At 32.6% G+C, this 25171-nt stretch overlaps 3 protein-coding genes across 6 annotated transcripts in view; 2 read left to right on the top strand and 1 right to left on the bottom strand.

Moving 5' to 3' along the window:
* Positions 1-1132: 1132 nt before the first annotated feature.
* On the top strand, positions 1133-10888 carry LOC115880847. The gene is made up of 9 exons (XM_030898158.1): positions 1133-1340; positions 1463-1731; positions 1796-2096; positions 2251-2503; positions 2592-2780; positions 3860-4049; positions 4100-4298; positions 7612-7831; positions 10688-10888. The coding sequence occupies exons 1-9, from the start codon at positions 1301-1303 to the stop codon at positions 10746-10748; spliced, it is 1722 nt and encodes a 573-aa protein (XP_030754018.1). The 5' UTR covers positions 1133-1300; the 3' UTR covers positions 10749-10888.
* A 1067-nt stretch (positions 10889-11955) lies between these two features.
* On the top strand, positions 11956-12679 carry LOC115880799. Its single transcript, XM_030898086.1, has 2 exons — positions 11956-12114; positions 12231-12679. Exons 1-2 carry the CDS (start codon positions 12066-12068, stop codon positions 12470-12472), a joined length of 291 nt encoding a protein of 96 aa, XP_030753946.1. The 5' UTR covers positions 11956-12065; the 3' UTR covers positions 12473-12679.
* Positions 12680-12870: 191 nt separating this feature from the next.
* Positions 12871-25171, bottom strand: part of LOC115880798 (spectrin beta chain, non-erythrocytic 2) — a 180430-nt gene continuing 168129 nt past the window's right edge. For 3 of the 4 annotated variants that reach the window (XM_030898085.1, XM_030898082.1, XM_030898083.1), the window contains 3 exons: positions 23206-23335; positions 21362-21451; positions 12907-13208 (listed from right to left, as the gene is read on the bottom strand). In XM_030898085.1, the coding sequence (XP_030753945.1) occupies positions 13075-13208; positions 21362-21451; positions 23206-23335 (354 nt within the window). In that variant the 3' untranslated portion in view covers positions 12907-13074. Of the gene's footprint in view, positions 13209-21361; positions 21452-23205; positions 23336-25171 lie in introns of all 4 variants that reach the window. The other variant, XM_030898084.1, reaches the window with a different exon arrangement.

Raw genomic sequence — 25171 nt, 5'->3', positions numbered from 1 at the left:
GTTCTGTCGGAGAATGACATAAATAATTTTCTACTGGATGCCGATGATTACACCTGGTTACTCGAAAAAATTGTATTGGTGCTTGGTATTCTTGGAGCTTGTAGGCGCAGCGAGCTTTGGTCACTCACAGTTGATGATTTCGAAGATTCGGAGAAAAATATTCTTGTCTCATTAAGAAATACTAAAAATAAGAAAGATAGGAAATTTCTTATTCCAAAAACGGGCCTTCCGTTTGATGCCTATGGTTTATACAAAAATACATCAACCTGCGTCCTCGTAACTTTGACAATCCAAAATTTTTCATTGGTTACAAGAAAGGCAAGTGTGTTAAGCAAATCGTCGGTATACATACCATCGGGAGCGTACCGCAGAAAATTGCAAAATTTTTGAACTTGGAGAATCCAGAACGTTATACAGGGCATTCATTTCGTAGATCATCAGCAACCATGCTCGCCGAAAATGGTGGTGATTTACTATCGCTAAAGGAGCTAGGAGGATGGGAGTCTTCAACAGTGGCAGAAACTTACATAGAAAAATCAGTTTCCAAAAGAATGAAAATAACAAATCAACTTTTTCATGATAGCTCCAAAAATAATGTGTCTTTAGTGGATACAAATATTTGCCATTCTTCAGTAGCATCATCTTCTATAAAATCTGTAAATCCCTGGGAAGGATTACAGATTTCTAAGAACAACAAGTGCACTTTTAATTTCCATGTTCATTATCATGAAAAATGAATTTTAGTATAAGACATTATGTATTTTTATCCTTACTTGTGTTATTGTTCAATAAAATTTGTTATTAAATAGTAGTGTTTATTGCTCTAAAAAATCTGCAGTATGACGAAAAATCTAGAACGCAACACGGCCGATAACAAATAACGGCCTTGGCTGCTTATGATCCTCGGCTATCGCCTCGGATCACAAACTTCAGCCCGGCCGTTATTTGTTGTTTATCGGCCTTATTACTTTAATAACTATAGATTTAAATCAGATTTAAACAGAAATAAAAGTTAAAAACTTCAAAATATTTGTTTTTTATTAGCGCCTCTGATGGCCGCGTTTTCTACTATCGATAATTTGTAGCCAGTTTTTTTTAATTTTCTGAAGATGTCGCCAAAGTTTACAATGTCAATGTCAATTTGAAAAACAAACTAAACAGCTGAGAAATGTCAACGCAGTCATCAGTCATGTTTCTGTTGCTAAATTTTTCTTATAATTTATTATTTATTTGATTTTATACCTTTGTTTTCGTTTTATACTAAATTGCAGTAATTAACTTTCTAGATTATATTTACAAAATGTGGAAGTGCCATAAATGCCAGAAACCAGTCTATTTTGGTAAGTTTTTGTCAATTTCAAACCTACATTGATTCTTATTTGTTTTATTTATTCACAACTTCTTTTATGTTCTCTAACATTTCTATAATTAGACTCACCGTGAATTAATTATTTTTGTTCAGCGGAAAGAAAACATTCTTTAGGATACAATTGGCATCCTGAATGCTTACGTTGTGAAGAATGTGGTAAACGTTTAAACCCTGGCCAACATGCAGAACACAAGGGTGTGCCGTACTGCCATGTGCCTTGTTACGGTGCTCTTTTTGGCCCTCAATTATTTGGACATGGAACAAGAGTTGAATCTCATAAAAGTTTTGGCTTGCAAAAGGAATCTCCTAAGTTGGGAAATAAGCCCATTTTACCAAGATCAACATTGGAATCAAAAATTAAAGTAATTTTTCTTATATAAATTGTGCCAATTTCTAATTTATTTCATTCAAAATATTATTTTAAAGGTGTACAATCAATTTTTTGAGGGCAAAAGTGGTGAAATACGTTGCCGTGAAGTAAATGGACGGTATATATTAGAAGGCTCACTAAGAATTCACTGGGGTGTTCAAGGTGTTATTCATTTAAAAGAAAACGATGATCAAAGAACAGTTGTAACTGTTAGGAAAAGAAATTCATATCGAGTTTCTTCCAGTCCAGAATATGACACTGATGATGATATACAAAACATATCTAGAGATACTAGCTATAATGATGTCTCAACATGTTCTAGTACTACAACATTAGACATTAATAAATCAGATACTGGTAATATTTCTATTATGTACTTGCAAACAAAATATATACTCTGTTCAGTGGGAGAATACATGCTTTGATTAAATAGCAGGCAACTGTTGTAATCATATTCTTTTTTGGATATAGACTATACAAATGAGGTGATTAATAACTAAATATTTTTTAGGTATAGAAAGTGGTTCTGATTCACTAGATTCTAGTCTGTCAGATAATAGTATTTCTTCACCAAAAATTAATATGCCTAAAAGTGTCACTTTGCCTTCCAAACTTGATGTTAAAAATGTGGAATGGGATGAATTAGATGATCTTTTACAAGTGGAAAGAAAAGTTGATGAAGGTGAAAAACTGTATCAGACAATGCCTATGCCTCTACCATCACAAATAAGTAATGAGAGTGATACTACTAGCAGTAAAACTAGGTAAGCATTATTAGAATGTATATGATATTATGAAGAGAAAATATTATAAACATGAGAGTAGACAATTAATAATTGTTATAAATTTTAGTTCATCAGAAAATTCCAAAAATGATACCAGTACTGTAACTATGACAGAAGACACAAGTACATTGAAGGCTCCAATAATTAAAGACAATATTAGTAATAATATGAATATAAGTGAAGATAAGATACCTCTTTTGACTAATTCATTTAGTAAAGACGACACATGGGTATTAAATAGTAATCACTTAAACAGGTATTCCAAATTTCAGATTATAATGTAGTTTCTTACCTTGATACTAGTATAAGGTTACTATTTGCCCTATATTTTACAGGTTTGTCCTTCCTTTTGCTCTGCTGTCATGTATTGCTTAATTTGTCCTTATTGGCTCACAAAATATGTATATAGGTCGCTTTCTTTATTTAAATAAAAATATTTATTTATCTAAATAAAGCGACCAACGAGCCGCCACCTCAAGGAAGGCAATGGCAAACCACCTTGAGTATATTTGCCTTGTACAGCCTCTCAAATATGCCGTTCGGATTCGGCAATAAACTGTAGGTCCCGTGTACTTGTGAAACACTGATGATACACATCACAAGTACATGCGAGAGGTAGCCGACGCTCTATATAGAGTATGGCACTGTAAGAATATGGTCTGTACCAACTATTGAAACCATGAGAACATTATTTGGCAATCATCTTAAGAGTCTATTACGCTGTACTGTTCGGGTCTCTCTCAGGGGTCAGGTGTGTAACCGAAGGAAATATATATTATATTTCAGAAATCTGCCTAAAGCTTAGCCCGATCCTGTCTTGTTAAGCCACATCCAAAATTCCAAACACACCTTCTTTGATTAAGGCTTGATTAAAGTTTGCAGAGCTTCAGCATTTGCCATAAAATAGCGAGCAGTTTGTTATAAAACCATATATATTATATATCACTGTAATCAGAAAACGTTAATCTATTTCCGTATTGTAATGGAATTTTAAATTATGTCTTTATTTTCGAGAAAATTTAGTGCAAACATAAGGAATATTTTGTTGATGTTTGACCATCAAAATCTTAAAGATAAAGAAGTTGTCTAAAAATGTCCTACAATACTATAATATAGTATAATCCTTTATCTTTAATTTCCTCCTTTATTTGTGTAAAAATACCTAGCCAGTTTTATATGAAACTTATATTAACTGGACTCTTAAGCATGTAGAAAGTATTTTTTAAGAAGTCACACTTTAGGTACTTAAAGGGCATTTTTGTAAATTCAATTTTTATAAACTCAATATTCATTGGGAACATCCGCATGATAATTTACAAAGTCTACTTTCAACAGGTCTATGTCTGGCCCTGATTGTTTAGAGAGATTGCGAGATTCCCAGTCACCGGAGTTCGATAGAATGAGTATTACGAGTGGTGATATTACCATGTCAGAACAAAATGATGGAGTTGTTTTACGTAGGCCGCAAAAAAGTGGATCAACAGCTATTAGGAGAAGACCTGGCAAGCGTCTTTCGCGTAGCAAGGTAACTTATAAAAGTTATATCTGCAAATTATATATAAAATATTTTTCTAGGTTAAACGAAGATGTTCTATAAATGGTCATTTCTACGATCGTGAGACGAGCTTTTTTACACCTCCCCATGGAAGTCAAATGAGTGTTTGGATTACAAGCTTGGTCAATACCCACGAAGTGATCAAACTTTTACTTGAAAAATATAAAGTCGAAAGTGATCCAAATAATTTTGCCCTGTTCATAGTCAGAGATAGTGGAGGTAATACAGTTAGTTGACTTTAATGATTTTACTTTGATGGAAAATATACACGGTTATCCAGTGTTCAGAACAAGATGAATATCAAGTCCTATTTAAAGGCCTGCTTACACTACATGCAATACGGTGCAATTGCAATTTTAGTTGCCTGAACGCATGCGCACCTCACACTTTTCGATCAGCTGATGCAATTTTCATTGCATTGCATGGAATTAGAACACGCGCTAATTTGATTGCACGTAGCATGCAATTTTTGCTTCTACCAACCAAAAATATTATAATATACTAATCAAATTTTATAATTAAAATAATATAATTTCTGTTTAACAATCCATGTTATAGCTACAAATAAGAATAAATTAAGATACAAACTCAAACTACAAAATCTAAAAACCTTTAATAAGACATACACAACGATACCTTGAAGATAAAATAAAAAATAAATGAAACAGTTATTATAAGCTTTTTTTGTTTTCCTGTTATTACCGATTCTGAATCGTCCTAGAACTTTGCAGCGCATGCGCAAATGAAATAATGTCTTCGTATTTCCTTCTGCGCATACGCATCACAATTCTAGGACGGTTCAGAATCGGTAATAACAGGAAAACGAAAAAAGCTATAGTCATTTTATTTAGGTTGGCACAATAGATTCTCAAAATTATGGCATGTATTTAATTGCACCCTATGTAAACGGTAAATTGCGCGTGCAACCGAATTGCATGCCATTTTTAAAAATTGCGTTGCTTCTAATTGCATCTAGTGTAAACACCGTTTTAAAAAAACACAGTGGCGTTAATTTTTTTTAATTTCAACCTTTTAAAAATAAAGTTCAATAATTTCAAAACATTTTATGGAAAAACTATAATTTCATGATTTTATTTTATCTTGAGCCAATGAATATTATTAATGAATATTAACAATTTTGTAGAAAAATATGTTTATATAAAAATAAATTAATTAATGTAATTATTTAATAACAAAAATTACAGATACGCTATTGAAACAACTATGTTAAATATATAAAATTAACATATAGTAATAATTATTTTTGACAAGTCATAAATAGAAAAATCCAAGTTCAAAATAGTTTTACTAATCATGTCGTAATATACCGAGTATATACATATACAGGGTGGTCCGAACTGTTTTTCGGAAACTTCGGCACCATATTCTGCACATGAAAATAAGTAAAAAAGTTTTTATAAATGTATGTCCTAAAATACTTAGTTTCGGAGATACAGGGTGGAGAAATTTCATTTTTAATTCGATTTTTACCAAATGATATCTGAAGTAACGTCAATATTTGGATGAAAATTGGTGTCTGGGAGTTTTTTAACATGAGAAATTTAATTTTGATGTCAATATGGCTCCTACTTGTAGAGAGCGCCACCTACATGTGTTTTAACTGTTTTGAAGTGTAATAACTTTTCGTCCGTACCTGTATAAAACTATTGTGTGAAAAAATATACATTTCCGTAACTTTTTACGTAAAAAATGTCTCTTGGTAAAAATAGCTGCGAGCAAGCGTTCTCAAGATATTTAGAATAGAAATAGTTAATACATGTCATTATTGACAAAAAATAACCACGTTGAGTAGATAGTTAATTTGACTGAAATAATAAATTTGGAAAATTTTTATTTTTTTAAATTAATCATAATTTTTTCTGCGAAGAGATGATGATAAAACAGTTTGTAAAACAAAGACATTTCAAATTTGTGATTTCAGTCTAATAAATATTTAGTCAACACAATGATGACAGGTATAGATAATTATGATTCCAAATATCTCGAGAACCAGTACTCGTAGCGATTTTTGCCAAGAGACCTTTTTTACGTAAAAATAGTCGTAAATATATATTTTTTTACTCTGTAGTTTTATACAGGTACGGTCGAAAAGTTATTACTCTTTAAACCAGTTAAAAATATGTAGGTGGCGCCCTCTACAAGTAGGAGTCATATTGATCCCAAAATCAAATTTCTCATGTCATAAAACTCCCAGATACCAATTTTCATCCAAATATTTACATTACTTTAGAAATTATTTGGAAAAAATCGAAATAAAAATAAAACTTCTACACCCTGTATCTCCGAAACCAAACCATTTTAGGACATATATTTATACGAACTTTTTTACCTATTTTTATCTGCAGAATATGCTGCCGCAGTTTCCGGAATACAGTTCGGACCACTCTGCATAGATAAATAAAACAGATTAGGTAAGTTAGTAATATAATATAAATCAGAATCAATTGAAGTATTCAGTTGTTTTCGGTCACTTCCTGTTTCACAAGAAATAACTACAACTTTTGATTTTTAAATGTCACTCTGGGTATTTTTTTACTTTATTTGATAGAAAATGCAATATGAATAGAATGACATATGTCAACTTTTGACATTCCCGGTTAATAAATTCATGTTAAAATCAAATTTTAAATTTCAATCTAGAGTGTGGTCGTGTTAAAAACACTACTTTTTAATCAAGGAGCCTTGGAAAAATAGATTTGATCGTCTAATGTTTTTCGTGTCTTGTCCTGGCTGGTTATAAGATGCCCAAATCGTATTTTTAATCATAGCTCAATTTTTTTCAAATGGAACGAGGGTGATTCATTAGCATATTTGGAAAAAGCATTTTTGACGAATAATTTGGTACCACACACTTGGTATTTCGAGTCAAATTGTCATTACATTTATGGTCATGGCACTCTAAATTGAAACTTAGAATGCTATTTTCTTCAATTGAAAAAATAAATAATTGATATTACGAGTATATGTCATTCTATTGAGAATGCGATTTTCTATCAAATGAACTAAAAAAATACCGAAGGTGTCATTTAAAAGTCAAAAGTTATAGTCTTTTCCGGTGGTACGGGAAGTTACGGAAAACAATTAAATACGTTAATTAATCCCTATTTATGTCATATACTAATATGCCAAATCTCGCTTTTTTATCTAAAAATATAAAGGCTCATTCAAAGACTCACAATAATCTGACGTTACCGCGCGTATTGAGACATATCTGTCCAGATTTAAACACTTCGCAAAAAAAATTACAAGAACTAACATATCAGAATAGTGCAACAAATCCGCAAAAATTCAAATCAAATTCAAATTTATTAAATAAAATGTCCAGACCAAACTGTCCAAAGAAGGTGAATGACGTCGATGTGTCCATGACTTAATGTTCTTGGCGTCGTTTCCATCTCTAATGCATGAATATAAAAATACTATTTGACTCCTTCCATAGTTTTTTTTATTAAGTGAAATTAAACAATGGAAAGGTTTTCCATGAATCCAATTAAAATTATATTATTTGTAGAACAAAGGCGTTTAAAAGAGGATGAATATCCATTGTTGGCCAGGGTGCTATTAGGTCCGCATGAAGATGTAGTAAAATTATTTTTAATGGACAGTCACACAACTCCCGAAGTGAGCAGCGAAGTTGCTCAATTTTTGAATTTGTCTCTGGTAGAATGTAGGGCAATACTCGGCCAGTATTATTCTCAGGAAGAAAAAGAGGTTGCTAAAATTAAAGAAAGGTATAGCCTATCTGTAGATTTAACTCATTTTGGTCGTCAAAATATCAATGGAGAGCAGTGGCGGCTCGCAGGGTAAAGCATGGTGAAGTGCATTTGAAGTGCAAAAAATGCATTCTTCATAAAACATTTCACTTTCAGTATTGTAGTACTTGGTAAAAAAAAATAATCCTTGTAAAACTTTTAAAACATCTACTGCATGTAATTTTTTACTTCACCTTTGCAAAGGAACACGAGCCGTCACTGGTGGAGAGTGCCGACAAGCTCACAATATACAGTATGTCTCCGGATTGCCTTTACAAGAAGAAAAACTTTTTTATTATGGACATCTTGTGAAAAATGCATTCTTCATAAAAAAATTTTGCTTGTTCTAAAATGGTCAATCCCGTTTATACTCTTCCAAATCTTTATACAGTTTTAGAGAAAATTTAAAAAAACATGAAGTCTAAGTCCTAGTATATAAGTTCTAAAGCTTCATTCAGAACCTAGCAATTAAGCTTCATTCAGAATCTCCCAATTAGTGGTTTCAATTACACTTTATACTTTTTAGTTTACGATCATTCACAATGTCTAAAAAACACAATTAAAATTAATGAAATATCCTAGCAATAGCTTGCGGTAGTCTCTTGTATCCATAGAGAACGCATAATATTTAGCTTATAAAACAATAAACTTTTGATTTCTAACCAAAATTTTTCTTAAATGAGACTGTTGCAGTCCGGGTGGCGGGAGGATGCCCGCAGGGGGGAGTTCTCTCCCCACTGCTGTGGAATCTCGTTATGGACGGACTGCTTAATAGTCTCAACAGGGCTGGTTTCAACACTCTGGGATATGCAGACGATTTGTTTGTGTTAGTCAGAGGTAAGTTTAACACAACAGTAAGGGAGCGAATGCAAAGGGCCTTGAAGATTGTGGAATCATGGGTGACACGGGAGGGACTAAATATTAGTCCTACAAAGACCGTAATAATCACCTTTACCAAGCGCAGAATACATGAGGGACTAGGCCCTCTAAGACTCTGCGGTGATGAGATTCCTCTCCGGGGGAAGTCAAGTATCTAGGAATCACGCTTGATACCAAACTGACCTGGAACCGATATTTGGAAAATGTCACGAGGGCGGTGACTACACTAGCGGTAGTCAGACGACTTCATGGAAAAATCTGGGGCCTCAGATCACAGATGGTGCACTGGCTGTACACTGGAGTGGTGAGGCCTTCAGTAACATATGCATCCTTGGTATGGTGGCCTAAGGTAATGCAACAAACAACAATGCTCAGTCTCAGCAAGGTGCAAAGACTTGCTTGTCTGAGCATAACAGGGACGATGAAATCAACGCCCACTGCATCAATGGAGGCGCTTCTGGACCTTCCGCCTCTTCACATAGTGATCCAGGCTGAGGCAAGAATGGGACTCTATCGACAACAAAGTGTCTTGTCTCTGGGAAATAGGACAGAAACAGGACACTCAAAGATGGGAAATTCTATCGGGGGACCTCTACCCCAAATGATATCGGACCAAATGACCCCTCTTTATCACTACCACAAACCATTCGAGGTGAACAAAATGGATCGAGGAATGTGGACAGATATAACATTCCTTCAAGATGGACTAACCTGGTATACAGACGGGTCAAAGACCGCTGAAGGAACAGGAGCTGGAGTATTTGGGGAAAGACCAAGGTTAAGTTTATCCTTTTCCTTGGGTAAACACTCAACCGTATTCCAGACAGAAATCTTCGCCATTCTACAATGTGCGAGAGAAAACAATAGGAGAGCTTATTCAGCTAAGCTCATCAATATATGCTCAGACAGTCAGGCGGCACTTGGGGCGCTTATGAGCCCAAAGGTATCGTCGAGACTCGTCTGGGAATGCCTAGGTGAACTGGGAGCTCTGGCTCGAAGATACAGAATTAAATTATTCTGAGTGCCGGGTCACAGCGGTATCCAAGGCAACGAAAAAGCCGATGAGCTAGCTAGGCAAGGATCATCAGCATCCTATCTTGGTCCAGAGCCAGTACTGGGAATACCCAAATGTATGGCCCGTAGTGCACTAAAACTCTGGATCAGGGAAAAGCACAATGTCCACTGGAGAAACAGACAGGGGCACAGGCACAGCAAGGCTTTTATCCAAGGTCCTAGCTCTAAAACCGCAAAAGAACTGCTAATGCTTAGCAGGAATAAATTGCGGATTACAACAGGCCTCTTGACAGGACACATGGCTGTCAAGTGTTACCTGAACAAGCTCAACCTGTATCAAGGAAGTCTTTGCTGCAGACTCTGCGATAAAGATCCCGAAACAGCGGAGCACATAATATGTCATTGCGAGGCTCTGGATCGCAAGCGACATTTTTATTTGGGAAGGCTAGGCTAGAACCGGAGGAACTATGCTCCCATCCTATCAAGGACCTGCATAAGTTAGTGCAGGGCACAGGGATAGGAGAATGGGTACATATATAGAAAGGGGACAAACACAATAGGCCTCACAGGTCCGCAGTGTTTCCGGCAGAGGACGGCCCCTTGTTGTGAAAAAGAAAATCACACTTGTTTGCTATTTTCGAATAAAATCAAGCATATTCAACTATTTTGGAGATCTTGTGATAGAAGTAAAAGCTACAACGTGATGTCTGGTACCATTTTAGACGCAAAATGCAGCAGTCTACAACTAATTTTTTTTTCGTGATCTTATAAGAATAAATAATGATCTATTTGACATGTAGGTCGTAAAACAAGGGAACTCGCGAAGGCTGGGGCCCGAATATTAGTTTAATGTTCTAGGTTTTTATTTTGATGATCAAAATGAGTTGTAAGCCTCTGCAATATTATAGAAAATATGAGAATAATATTTTTATTTTTTTATAGATATTACGAAATGAGGAGAAGAATTGTCAATAAATTACAACTACTGTCAGCAGATTCATAAATCTTATTTTTTAGTATAATGAAATGAGAAGAAGAATCGTCAATATAATATGTATTACAATTATTGACAGGTTCATAACATAAGATCTTATTAAATTAAGCCTTAATAATGACACTAATTTAATAAAAAAAATAAATTGACACATTATATTAATTTAACATTAAGACATTAAAATTTAAGATATAAAATTAGTTCTAAAATTGGGATCAAATCACAGATTACACCTTATATTATTACAGGAAGACTTGATATCAAAATCTGAGTGACAAACAAACCAATATAATAAAAAAATCAAAATATCTAATGAAGTGTTATAAACAAATCATTTACTTTTGATCAAGTACTGTTTGTTTAAATGCAAAATATCTTTATTCTGCTTTATATTACTTAAGTAACACGTTTAAATATTTAAAATTTTAAAAAATATAATTTTAAATACTATGAATCTTTATACTATTTATGAAACTAATTTATTAAATCAAATTGTTTCATGTTGTATCACTTGACCGTGCATTTAACTTAATATTTATTATATCGTTTTTTAGAGCAAGTGTTTTAGTCCTTGTTGGCTTTTATACAGCTTTCTTATGAAGTATAGGATTATTTTGTCTTTTAATCATAATTTGATTATGATAATCACCTAGAGTTTATTAAAAAAGTGAAAACTATATCGGCAGTTTTATTTAGCATGTATACAGTAAAGAAATTACATTTACATGCTTAAAAAGTGTCTTGTCTATTCAAATTTTTTATTTGGCGCGTTTAATTGATAACAGCGCTATTCTTATTTAGTGAGAATAGTTGCAACTATCGTCTAAAGAATTATGGCGCCACCATACGAAAAGTTATAGAATTAAGCAAATATAGATTTCTTCTTTTACTTTAACTGAGTGGCGCCATCATTGGTTGAATATGAAGCTAATCGTTTATAGTTTTCTATAAAAAAGTCAGAATGTAAGCTATCAATAAAATTTTTAACTAATTTTAATCAGGGTCTTGATTCTACCACGAGGAAAATATTTTTTTTGTATAATATGGGTAATACCATAATATGTTATAAAAATAAAATAAATGAGGCAAATCTACTGGTTAAATTAAAACGCACGATCTATATCTTTTTCCTTCATGATTACCCTAGAAACGTAAAGGTAGATAACCAGAAAAACCAGCTAAAAAATTTGACACGTTAAAATCATTAAAGTCAAAGTGTGGTCAAAGTATATTTTGACAATTGACATTGACACTTCATCTTTTACATAACATCTTTGCTTGAAAGTGCTTTTGGAATAATTCCTAATTTTATATTTTGCCTTTAAAATGCAGACTTCCAGAGCAGTTTTACGTTTATTTACTAATCCACGAAGTTGTAAGTAAAGTTTTTTATTCGCAATTCCATTAAGCCCTGTAATAGATCATCGCTATCAATTTCTAATTTATATTTTTTGATGTTAATATTATATAAGTAACTAAATGTTGTTTCAGTCGGAGTACGACATGCTTCGCATGCCCCAGCTCATCCCAGAAGTACATACAACGACCTACCATCCCCTTCAGGCAATTGGAAAACTCACAATGAAGCACAACAGCGTAAATACAATATTCAGTTAGCTGTGGGACTTAGTGTCTTTATTGGAACCCTGATCTTTGGCAAATCCGTTGGATACTTTGAGTTTTATAATGACTATCCCGAAAAACCAGCAGTTATTGAAAATTACAAAGTTTAATATGTACCTATTTAGCTACTGTTTAGTAAAAAGCTAGTATTACGATTAGTTTTTGTTGTCAGTCACTATTTTTTTAAGTACAGTACTATGTGTATTATTGTTCAAGGCATCTTTTAATAAAAAAATCAATTATATTCACGGTACGATTCAGTAGTTTAGACATTTAACAAAATAGTAATCAAATAATAAACAAACTTTACAGTTTTATGTTTGACCTTATTAAAATGAACACATTTCCGAAGCCTTTTAAAAATTCAAGCTACAAAAATTAAAGTCCTACTTAAATAAAATGTAATATAAATAGTAATATTTCTCAAATTAAACTAATGGGAGGTGTTTGTATTGAGTCGCAGGAAAAGTAGGATTGGATATAATAAGCAAAAACCTGAAAAAGTTCAGTTTACTTTTATTAAAAAAAAATATGTAGAAATATAATATAGACAAACTTTAATATTTTATTTGGTATTATCAACACATCTTTCCTATATACAAAAAACTACATTTTATAAACAGATAAATTTTAACAGATGCAAAATTATGTATAATACTTTAAATATTAAAATTGTTGCTTATTGGTACCTCTAACAACTTATACTTAATATCTACATTTGGGAACTCTTTTTCTTCATTCCCAACAATCCTCGTAGACGTGACATTTTTGTATCTTGACCACTCATTGAATTGGGCCTGGGTGGAGACGTTTGCACATCTCGTTTAGGTGAATTTCCATAAGAATCTATAAATAAAGCATTAAAATAAGTATATAAAGAATATTAAGAAAATCAAATTAAAATATATCTACCGGGTGCGTCTCGAAAGTGGCTCACCCCTATAGCTTTTTTATTTTTTCAGATAAGAAAACGAAATTTGGTATGTTAGTATATGACATAAATTAGGATTTATTGACGTATTCAATTGTTTTTGGTCACTTCCTGTTTTACCGGAAATGACTACAACTTTTGATTTTTAAATAACACCCTCGGTATTTTTTTACTTTATTCGATAGAAAATGACCCTCTGAATAGAATGACATATCATATGTCAACTTTTGACATTCTCGCATATGCTTTATTTGAAATTGTAGCATGCGGTTGATAACGACAATTTGACTCGAAATACCAAGTGTGTGCTACCAAATTATTCTTCAAAAATGCTTTTTCCAAATATGCTAATGAGCCACATTTGTTTCATTTAATTGAGATATGAATAAAAATTTGATTTGGGTATCTTTTACCTCACCAGGAAAAGACACGAAAAACAATAGACATCTATTTTTCCAAGGCTCCTTGATTAAAAATTAGTATTTTTAACACAACCATGGCACTCTAGATTGAAATTTAAGTTTAATTATAAGTAAGAATTTTAAGTTTAATTATAATATTAAGTTTTTTTTAAGCGAAAGTATCAAAAGTTGACGTATATGTTATTCTATTCAGAGTGTCATTTTCTATTCAATAAAGGAAAAAAATACCGATAGTCTAGAGCTAGCAACGTTTTCGAGAAAGTATTTTAAGAAAGCTGGCTCTTTGATATATCTTTTACTATGCTCTCTGGAACAGCATGACGCCCGTATGGCTACCGATACCCGTTGCGTTCACTACTGCGCATCGGCCGATGATCCTATATTTTTTTTTAATTTAGTCCTATAAATTCTAGTACCTATTGAATATAAATCGAACATGTCTCCATAGCGCATTCCCATTACGAATCGAGGATTCAGAGTTCGAATCCGGGTCAGGGCAAACACTTTTTTATTTTACTTTCGTTTATATTCTGATAGTAAAGCATTAGATCATTCTGGTGATTAAAAAAAAACAAATATTTAATACTTTACTATCAGAATATAAACGAAAATAAAATAAAAAAGTTGTTGCCCTGACCCGGATTCGAACTATGACTCCTCGGTTGATAGGGGGAACCTCTACACGCTAAGCTATGGAGACTCGGTCGGTTTATATTCAATACTAAAGGACTAATAAAAATATAGGATCTTCTTTCAATGCGCAGTAGGAAACGCGACGTTTACCGGCAGCCAAACGGGCCGCATGCTGTTCTAAAGAGCATAGTAAAAGATATATCAAAGAGCCAGACGTCTTAAAATACTTGTTTTTCCGACGTTGCAAGCTCTCGTACTATGAGGGTGCCATTTAAAAATCAAAAGTTGTAGTAATTTCCGGTGAAACAAAAAGTGAGTGAAAACAACTGAATACGTCAATCAATACTAATTTATCTCATATACTAGCATACCAAATCTCGTTTTTTTTATCTGAAAAAATATAAAATTATAGGGATGAACCACTTTTGAGACGCACGCGGTATATCGCCATCAGTAAACCTTATTTTCCACCACCTATATTAAAAACAGTAAGATCAAAATACAAATACTCAATATAAATAATCAGTAATACGAAACAAAAATATCAATTCAAAGTAAATTAAGAGTAAATAATATACCGCATAATCGAGAGGAGTGTCAAGTTGACGTGGAAATGACGATCGATGAAATTCACCTTAGGTATTATAATTTCACATACCTGTATAAAGTGACAGCGATCGTCTTTTCCAAATCAACTCTGACGCCGATTTTTTTTTTCATGGTATGAAATTTCATATGATGAAAAAAAAAATGTGAAATGAAATGTATTATAATACAGGGTTTCAAAAAATAGTGTATCTAACTTCGGTGAATGATTCTACACATAAAAATAAAACAAAAAGTTCTTATGAACATATGCCCTAAAATGCTTCACGAAGAAGTTACAGCCCTCGAAAGGGTAAATAAAAATAATATATTTTGTTTATTTTTGAGAACATTGGTAAACCGTTTTTCTGTAAATTTGGTACTTTTATACATATTTTAATGCCGAAGCAAATGGCGATAGTGTAAATTCCGTAACAGCCCTCTGAAAGGGTACTTTCCCTTAGGATAGAGAGTACTACCGGTGGTACTTTTTTATCCTTAATAGATAAATTTCAACAAATTATATAAAAAGCTTGACTTTTTACACAAGAAATACGATGCGTCGATTTTAGTATTCGCAAAATCATGAGATTAATTTATTTATAATTTCTTTACATTTCATCATTTCGATAATACTAAAATCGATGCCATCCTAACTTTAAACGCAAATATCTTGAAACCTGTTCACCGTATCGAACTAAACGAAATATACCTTTTTTACGTAAAGAAGTCCTAGCTTTTTATGTCATTTGTTGAAATTACTGTATCTATAAGGATAAAAAAGGTACCACCAGTACTACTCTCTACCTTAATGGAAAGTACCTTTTCAGGGCTATCGTCATGCGCTCCGGTATTAAGATGTGAGTGCCAAATATAAAAAAAACTGTTTACCAATGTTCTTTACCAAATAAACAAAATGTATTATTTTTATTAACGCCTTCGAGCGCTGTAACTTCTTTGGAAAGCATTTTAGGGTATATGTTCATAGTAGTGATGGGATACCTCGAGCGAAAATTCGTTCGAGTACTCGATTATTGAAATAACCGACATCGCTCGATTATGAACGAGCGATGCAAGTGACGAGTTACAAGCGACGAACGCAAGAGATCCTAAAATGAAATCAGATTTTAATGTGACATACTCGATAAAAAGCCGAGCGAATTTTCTACATACATTGCAGGTAACAAATTTATACGACGCCGTATATATATTTATCCGTTGCGTATCTGAGGGACACCATTTTACGACCTACATCGACAATGCTTTGAAATAAACTAAATCAAGCGAATCGCTCGCCGCTTGCTACTTGCCATTCATCACCGAAAGAATATGTGCCCTGCGCACGCAACTTACTGCTTGGCGCTTGGCGTTAACGAGTACTTACAACAAGCGACGCGACGGGTGAAAAACCGTATTTACGAGTGATATTTCGCTCGAGCGATCACTCGGTTATTGCAATCGCTTGAAACTCGAGTACTCGATTGAAATTAATCGGTTTTTCCCATCACTAGTTCATAGGAAGTTTTTGTTTGGTTTGGGTTCTCTAGAATCACCCACCGAAGTGAGATACACTATTTTTTGATACCCTGCAGTGGCGGATATAGAGGGGCGCCCGGGGATCTATAAATTGGGTTAAATATTAAGCTTTTGGGTTAAAGATGGCACCCTAAAAAGCATATTCTACATTACTTTTTATTTGGGCCCCCTCTAAAATAAATTCCTGTATCCGCCCCTGATACCCTGTACATCCGGAATATACCAGAACATTCATTATTCTTAAGAATTCGTAAAAAATCAATTAATAATGGCCTATAGAAAGCAAAAATTTATATTAACGGTTTAAGATATATTTTAAAATCTACTTCAAATGACCCGATTCTCTATTCTAGAAGAAATAAAAAATGTGGTCGCTGTTTTACTTTTCTAAGGCCGTTGCAACAAGATACGTAGTTTAAAAAATGGTATTTTTATTTTTTCTAAGATTATTCAGGAAACAGTAACACAACATTAGAATTTGTTCTTGTCGGATGTGCTTCGTTTTGTTATAACATACACAATGTTTAATTTTTTGTAAACTTTTTTAATTATTACTTATTTACAGGACAGAGTATCATGCCTCAACGTGCCACTTTAAAAATTTAAAAATTCCGTACACCTCCAAAGATTTTTAGAAAAAGTAAGATATCATTTTTATTATTACTATTATTACTATTTACTATTTGAATAGATATACCGGGTACGTCTCAAAAGTGGCTCACCCCTATTATATATTTTTTTATTTGTGCTTCAATTTAAACTTTAGTGCTATAGAGGTACTTAAATATTCTTAACAATAAAACATTCCGATATTTCTGATCTAATCCTTGCCTCAAAAAACTTATGTAAACACTAGGTATTACCCACGTATTAACCTTGTATTTGTATTTATATACCGGGTGCGTCTCAAAAGTGGCTCACCCCTATAACATTTTTTATTTTTCCAGATAAAAAAACAGAGATTTGGTATGTTAGTATGTGACATAAATTAGGATTGATTGACGTATTCAGTTGTTTTCGGTCACTTCTTGTTTCAGCGGAAGTGCCACTCTGAATGGAATGACAGATCATATATCAATTTTTGACATTCCAATGTTCGGTTCATTTTAAATTATAATATTTATAACAATTTTATTCGAAATACCAAGTATGTGGTACCAAATTATTCGTAAAAAACGAGCCACCTTCGTTCCATTTGAAAAAATTGATATAAAAAATATGATTTGAAGACAATAAAAACATCAGACGATTTTTCCCAAGGTTCCTTGATTAAAAATTAGTGTTTTTAACACAGTCATGGCACTTTAGATTGAAATTTAAAATTCAATTTTGTTTTAAGCGAAAATGTCAAAAGTTGACATATAATATGTCATTCTATTCAAAGTATTATTTTCTATCGAATAAAGTAAAAAAATTTTGAGGGTGCCATTTAAAAATCAAAAGTTGTAGTCATTTCCAGTGAAACAGGTAATCAGTGAAACACCTAACCTAACTGGAAAAAATTGGATACGGCAATTAATCCTAAGTTATGTCATAAACTAATATACCAAATCTCGTTTTTTGAATAAATAAAAAAGTTATAGGGGTGAGCCACTTTTGAGACGCACCCGGTACCAAAACAAAATAAATATTTCACATTCTCATTGTTACTTTTATTGTTCTACAAAATGGTGTTATCAGGTTTTCAAACACATTTCGTCTCTGAGCAGTCATCAATAACTTTTTTTTAAATACGCCCTGGATTTTTTATTACGAACTTTTATTACAAAAACCAATAATGTATATATCGCCCTTATTCGATATTAATGGCATAATCCATTATAACTTATGTGTTAGAGAGACAGAGAATAGATTTTTGGTAAGATCTTATCAGGAAATGGGTAATATGAGTTCTTCAAATAAGTGCAATACATCATTGGCTTTGGGACCTTAGTACTTATAGCTCTTAAAATCTGTAACAAAAAATGTTGGCAGCTCAAAGATGAAACGTCAGAAACACCATCTTGCAGAAAAAAGTAGCAATGAGAAAGTGAAACTTATTTTGTTATATCTATTTAAATAGACTCGTCAAAAAATAAAAATGATATCGTGAATATTCGGTTTATTCGAAAAATCAGTATTATTCAAAAAAGTATTTGGAAGTTTATTAAAACTTTTAAGGTGGCATTTTCATCAGCATAAAATTGTGCAACTTGACCTGCATTTCATCATCATCATCAACCAGCCACTAAAGTCCAGTGCTGGACGTAGACCTCCCTCGTTTGCTTAACCATAACTCCCTATCTTGAGCTATTTACATTCAGTTACTGTAGACACGCTTTAAGTCGTCATGCCATCTGGTTGGAAGACGGCCTCTGCTCTTGAATGCATCGTGTCTTGGTCTCCATTCTATCAATTTCTTCGTCCATCTGTCATCGTTTAACCTTGCAATGTACCCTGCCCAATTCCATTTCAAAGTGGTTATTTTCTCTAGGGCATCCATGACTTTTGTTCTGTCTCGTACTTCGATATTCGGTACTTTGTCTCTCAGAGAGACCCAACATTGATCTTTCCATTGCTCTTTGCGTTGTTCTGATTTTGCTTACAGTTTTCTTGGTTAATGTTAGCGTCTCCGCACCATACGTTAGAACAGGTAGTACGCATTGATTAAATACTTTTCTCTTCAAACATATCGGAAGTGCCCCTTTGAAAATGTATTTCAATCGTCCATAGGCGGCCCAAGTCAGTCCTATTCGTCTGTTAAGCTCGCAAGTTTGGTTATCACGGCTTATACATATTTCATGTCCCAAGTACATGTAAGCAGTCGTTTCTTCTATTTGATATTGGTTAATATATATTCAGCCGCCAATTACTAGGTTTGTCATCACTTGAGTTTTTGAGATATTGATTTTCAGTCCCATTTGTTCAGAGGTTGCATTCCATTTTTGTAACATTTCTTGTGCTTTATTTACGCAATCGGATATGAAGACAATGTCGTCAGTAAATCGCAGATGGTTCAAGTTTTCGCCATTTATATTTATAGCCAATTCATTTAATGAACATTATATCTCTTCTAGTTTCCAGGATGATGTACATTATAAATTAATACAGTTCGACATTTAAAAAAAAATAGTTTCTACTGCTGTATGATATTGAAATATTTAGTTTGTTGCTTTAAAACCATTTCATTCCATTTTTAATGCTAAAAATAATGCTTACATCCCAATGTAATAGGAGGGTAGAAGATTATCTTCGTGTATTGAAAAGTGGTCATCAAAGAAGGAATAATTAAGGTGGCGCTGCTGTAGCAAAATTTCTACATTTGAAAGAAGCGTCAAAAATTTTTAGAACAGGCAATAATTAAAAAGGGATAGATAAATCTGCGATTTCTACAGGCGCGTGTTGCAGCTCTTTTTTGACTAACTTCACTTTATATCCGCTAACTTCAGTTCGAACCCTTACTGCTTATTAGCGCCAATGTGGGCATTTAGCGAACCCTTATTTTCCTCTTTTCTGTGACAATTGCGCGTCCATATGAAATTGTTCATATAAACCCATGGTACTTGCTTGAAGTGGCGGACCGGACGCTCCGTCGCGGACTGTCCGCTCTATCTGAAAGCGCTGTAAGAGAAGATTCTCCTTACCTCACCTTCCATACAATGTAACAATTTGATTAAAGTAACAAAATCACACTAGAACTATGTATTCTTACAAATAGAACCGTAATCATACCAAAAGGAAGTATGTATATTACACTCACTTTATATTTTCTTTTCAAAAAGAGTGCAAATCGTTTATTATTTATTTAAATTCGATTATTCACAAAGCCATTTTACCCTATGATTTTTCAGTCTTAACAAAAGGATAACTAATAGCTAAAAGTTTACAATATTGGGGATTATCTGTTCAGCGAAAAAATATATGATTTTTTTGACAAAAAAAATCACAATTTTTTTAAAAAATTTAGGAAAATTTTAGGTAGTATTAATTTTACTTATCGTCATGTCATATATTTTCAGGCTGGACAGGCTATCTTCTTACAACAATAGGGAAAAGTTTAAAGACAGTAATTAGGTGGAAAGTAAGTAACTAGCCAGTTTCGACTTAGAAGACTTGTTTACCCATGTGCCTCAGTGGCGTACACATTTTTTTATGGGGATATTTATATTCTTTTTAAAATAACTTATGCACATAATATCATCTTTTCTAGTTTATTTCAGTCTGTAAATAGCTTATTAAAAAGGTGATTGGCAGACTTAAAACACCAAAGTATATTTGTTTAGAATCTTCATATACTTCATTTTTTTGTGCTCATAATAGAAATGCAGAAGAGTTTTTTTTCTTCTTCAGAAGATTTGGTCTCTAAAGATTTAGAAGTTTCTAATACATACATAAGTCTCTAAATAAATTGAATATGTAGTAAGTTAAAAGAAAAAAATGTTCATGTAAATTTCTGTGTATAATAAGTATAGTTTTTATACATATATGAAAAATATAAACCTATAAAATGTCTTAAAATTAAATGAAGTGAAAAGGGCAAAGAGGGAATGTTCTATTTACAACCAACACCAACCATTTTGACAGTTCTCCAAATAAACAAAGGTAAGTAATACTAAGTCAAAGTGTTCAAATAACATGCTGCAACTCTAAGAATTCCATATTATTTCATATAGGTATATTGGGTTTATCCATGTGATGTTCATAAATTATTCAATACCTACTCAACCAAACTCCTATTGAATCAAGCAAAGTAAGTATTATTTAGATATTAGAAACCACTATAAAGATTTCTACAAAAGAAAGTTCCTAGTTACAACCAACACCAACCAGTGACCTTGGCGTGCCTCCATAAAAAGTAAGTAAAGTTAGGGATAAAAGTGCATATAAACTTAAAATGTCATGCAGCAACTAACCGTATACTTGATGTCCGCTGTTTTCGAACATATACCTCTTCGAGGCATAACTAGTGGGCGGCTCGGACACTGGCAAAGGGGGTGGACTTTCTGCCAAATTATTTATAAAATTAGAGTTCAAAAATCAGAAATATTATTAAGAGTATAAACAAACCATAATAAAAACGTAGAGTTGGTATTGAGAAGTCCATTGTTTTTTTTATTATGTTTTATAATATAAGAATGTATAATGAATTACATTTTCGATTTCATTAGTAGTTACAGAAGATTGCCATTTAAAAATACCATAGACTATAAGGTTTCATGATCAAGATCAAAGCTTTCAATTTGACAATAAACAATCATATTGCTTCAAAATGAGTCTTTAATTGGCATATTGAAAAATATTCACATGATATTATGTATATTTGCACAAAGTTTTATTATAGAGATTCTATATTTTTTGATGCTTGTAAGACAAGCAATTGTCAGAATTCGTCAGCTACCTCTTTGAATAAAAAGATTAAGGAAGAAGTATAATTCTATCCAATACTATCCACGTAATCATGCATGGTAGACAGAATCGACATCACAGGTCCCTACCCTTGACAGTTGTTCATGATACAAAGAGAATACAAGGTATGATATTGCGCAGGTTGGTCACTACGTCACTGGTGATAAACGGCACCATTGGTCGGCAAGCTCCGCGTGCCAATTTCAAATTGTCAAACAGATGACAGATAATAAATGTGAAAATAATTTTTCAAATGTCAAGCTCGATGATTTGACATAACTTTTGAGGTTATGTCCTAACTGTTCCCTATTTTAGGTCTTTTTTTATTAGTGGCAATTGAACAATATGGATATTTTTTTACCACCTGTGACGTCATACGCCATTATGACGTCACAGGTGGTATGCGCAAACTTAAAGAAATTGGAGCCGCTATCGATCATACCTTGTTTTCTTTGTACCATGACAATTGTTTGACGTTCTATTGAAAATTTTTAATTTGATTTGAAATGTTGTGGATTTGTCTGTCTTACTGAGCTTATTTTATCTTCATTCCTATCTTTTCAATAGGGTATGTGGATACTTGTGGTGCTTGTAAATAGTTATTATAACTTATCAATTTTTATTAGAAATATATATTTTTATAACAATTTTAATAACTACTAACATTTATTACCAACGTTAAATAAAACAATAAATTATTGAGTCATGTTTGAGTCTACCCTGCATTATATTTTTACACATTTTAAATAAAATTAGAATAGCACTGATAAACCGGAATTTAAGTCAGCCATATTAGGTTCCCATCGCGCTCAACCCAATTTTTTGATATTCTCCTTTCTTAATCTCTTGTTTAAAGAACTACCCTAACTCACATGACACTTGACAGCATTTTCAATTTTAGTTAATATATTTTTTTCATAAATCTGTCAACACGCCGTAAAAACTAGAACCGATTGATAGCTGATTATTAGGGAAAAGTTTAAAAAGGTTTAACAAAAAAAAGTACTAAATTTTTTCTCATAAAGAAGGATCCTTAACGAAAATTTTTATTACAGAAATATACTATTACAAAAAATAAACCCGTTTATATCAATACAAATTGAAAATAATTGAAATTTTACAAAAATGTAAGGTATACATTTAAAATACCTGAGACACAACTCAACTGTAAATAAATTAACATAAATATAATTCATTATATACATAGAGGCATATTTAAATAAAGTCTATAATGAAATTTATTTTTGAATAACATCTCTACAATGATTTAACGATACTAGCTGAGAAAATTATTGTTAATAGTCGGAATGGAAGACATGATGTTAGTGGGAGAACAAGTTTTTTATTTTACCTAAAGTATGCCGGCTTGACTGCGAGCTTACGCTTCCATTGCTTGAAACGGTTTCGTGTCTCAACGTCACACCATCACCAACGTCTGGACTAGATGTTCGACTCGACTGTGAACTTATCTCGTCATGTTCCTATGGAAAGAATAATATTGTTAATATAAAAATACATGACACTTCAAGTATTAATAATCAACATACCAGGCGCATCTCTATGAATTACATCATATATCAAACAAATTATTGACTTTTTCAAATAAAAAAAATAGCAATTTAAATTTCAATCTAGAGTGCCGTGGACATAAATGTAAAGACAATTTGACTCGAAATACAAAGTATGTGGTACCAAATTATTCGTAAAAAATGTTTTTTCCGCATATGCTAATGAGCCACCTTCCTTCCATTTGAAGGAAGGCGCCCATATTAAAATATGTTAATAAAAAGTTGTCAGGCAGTTCTTTTAGTTTTAAAGTAAAGGAATTTTTCCAATTTTTTTTATCTCAAAAACTGCGACTGACTGATTTTGATGTTATTACAAATTTTGTTGCAAATATTCCTAATCTTAAATTGAAAACCGCGTTTCGCTAGCTACTGTAATTTTGGAGCTACGATTTTTTAAAAATTTTAACCCCTTCCCATACACCCTTACCAACCCCCCACCTCCACCAAAAACTAATAGCCAGATTCTCGGGTGCCACAATATTTTTGTGCCAAATTTGGTTAAAATCGGTTTAGCGGTTTTTGAGTTATCGTGTTACAGACGGACAGACAGACAGATAGACACCATGAAAATATTTTGTATTTAGGTCATTTATGACCCAAATAACTCATTTTGAGTGAAATTAAAAAAACTTTTTTTTGCCGATCTTAATAGCCTACCATACCTATTGGTATGGTCGGCTAAAAATTGAGTTATATACTCACACTATATAGACACTATATAGACACCATGAAAATATTTTGTATTTAGGTCATTTATGACCCAAATAACTCATTTTGAGTGAAATTAAAAAAACTTTTTTTTGCCGATCTTAATAGCCTACCATACCTATTGGTATGGTCGGCTAAAAATTGAGTTATGATTAAAAATTAGACATTAGACGACCAAATCTAATTTTCCCAAACTCCCTGAATAAAAATTAATGATTTTAGCACAGCCATGGCACCCTAGATTGAAATTTAAAACGTATTAAGCTATTTTTTAATGGAAGATATCAAGTTGACATTCTATTCAGAATGTAATTTTCTATCATATAAAGTAAAAAAATACAGGGGGTATAATTTAAAAATCAAAAGTTGTAGTCATAGGAAGTGACCGAAAGTAATAATTGAATACGGCCATCAATCCCGATTTATGTCTTGTAATAGAAACATACCAAATTTCGTTTTATTATCTGAAAAAATAAAAAAGTTATAGGAGTGAGCCACTTTTGAGAAACACCCGGTATATAACAAAGGAACAGAAGTCGAAAAATGTATATAGGGAAATTAAAACAACTTTGGATGCATGTCATCAATGACACCATGCGTCGTCTTATGGAGTTTGCTGATGGTCGTATTCTGATGTGCAACCAAAGTTATTTTAATTTCCCTATACCGGGTGCGTCTGAAAATTGCCTCACCCTTATAACTTTTTTATTTTTTCAGATATAACAATGATATTTGGTATGTTAGTATATGACATAAATTGGGATTGATTGACGTATTCAATTGTTTTCGGTCACTTCCGGTTTCACCGGAAATGACTACAACTTTTGATTTTTAAATGGCACCCTCGGTATTTTTTTACTTTATTCGATAGAAAATGACGCTCTGAATCGAATGACATATCATATGTCAACTTTTGACATTTTGGCATATGGTTTATTTGAAATTGCAACATGTGGTTCATAACAACAATTTGACTCAAAATACCAAGTGTGTGGTATCAAATTATTCGTAAAAAAATGCTTTTTCCAAATATGCTAATGA

This window comes from Sitophilus oryzae, unplaced genomic scaffold, assembly GCF_002938485.1.
Source record: "Sitophilus oryzae breed Bouriz unplaced genomic scaffold, Soryzae_2.0 scaffold_165_pilon_pilon, whole genome shotgun sequence".
Taxonomy (NCBI): domain Eukaryota; kingdom Metazoa; phylum Arthropoda; class Insecta; order Coleoptera; family Curculionidae; genus Sitophilus; species Sitophilus oryzae.
Note: the sequence above shows the minus strand (reverse complement) of the source record. Positions and strands in the feature narration are given on the sequence as shown.

What these genes read in the sequence shown, in the direction of transcription:
- LOC115880847 (XM_030898158.1), top strand. Translation starts at nt 1,301, where the DNA reads ATGTGGAAGTGCCATAAATGCCAGAAACCAGTCTATTTTG. An exon ending in ACTACTAGCAGTAAAACTAG is followed by an intron (nt 2,504 to 2,591) that starts GTAAGCATTATT and finishes TATAAATTTTAG; the next exon opens with TTCATCAGAAAATTCCAAAA. An exon ending in AATAGTAATCACTTAAACAG is followed by an intron (nt 2,781 to 3,859) that starts GTATTCCAAATT and finishes TACTTTCAACAG; the next exon opens with GTCTATGTCTGGCCCTGATT.
- LOC115880799 (XM_030898086.1), top strand. Translation starts at nt 12,066, where the DNA reads ATGCAGACTTCCAGAGCAGTTTTACGTTTATTTACTAATCCACGAAGT. An exon ending in ATTTACTAATCCACGAAGTT is followed by an intron (nt 12,115 to 12,230) that starts GTAAGTAAAGTT and finishes ATGTTGTTTCAG; the next exon opens with TCGGAGTACGACATGCTTCG.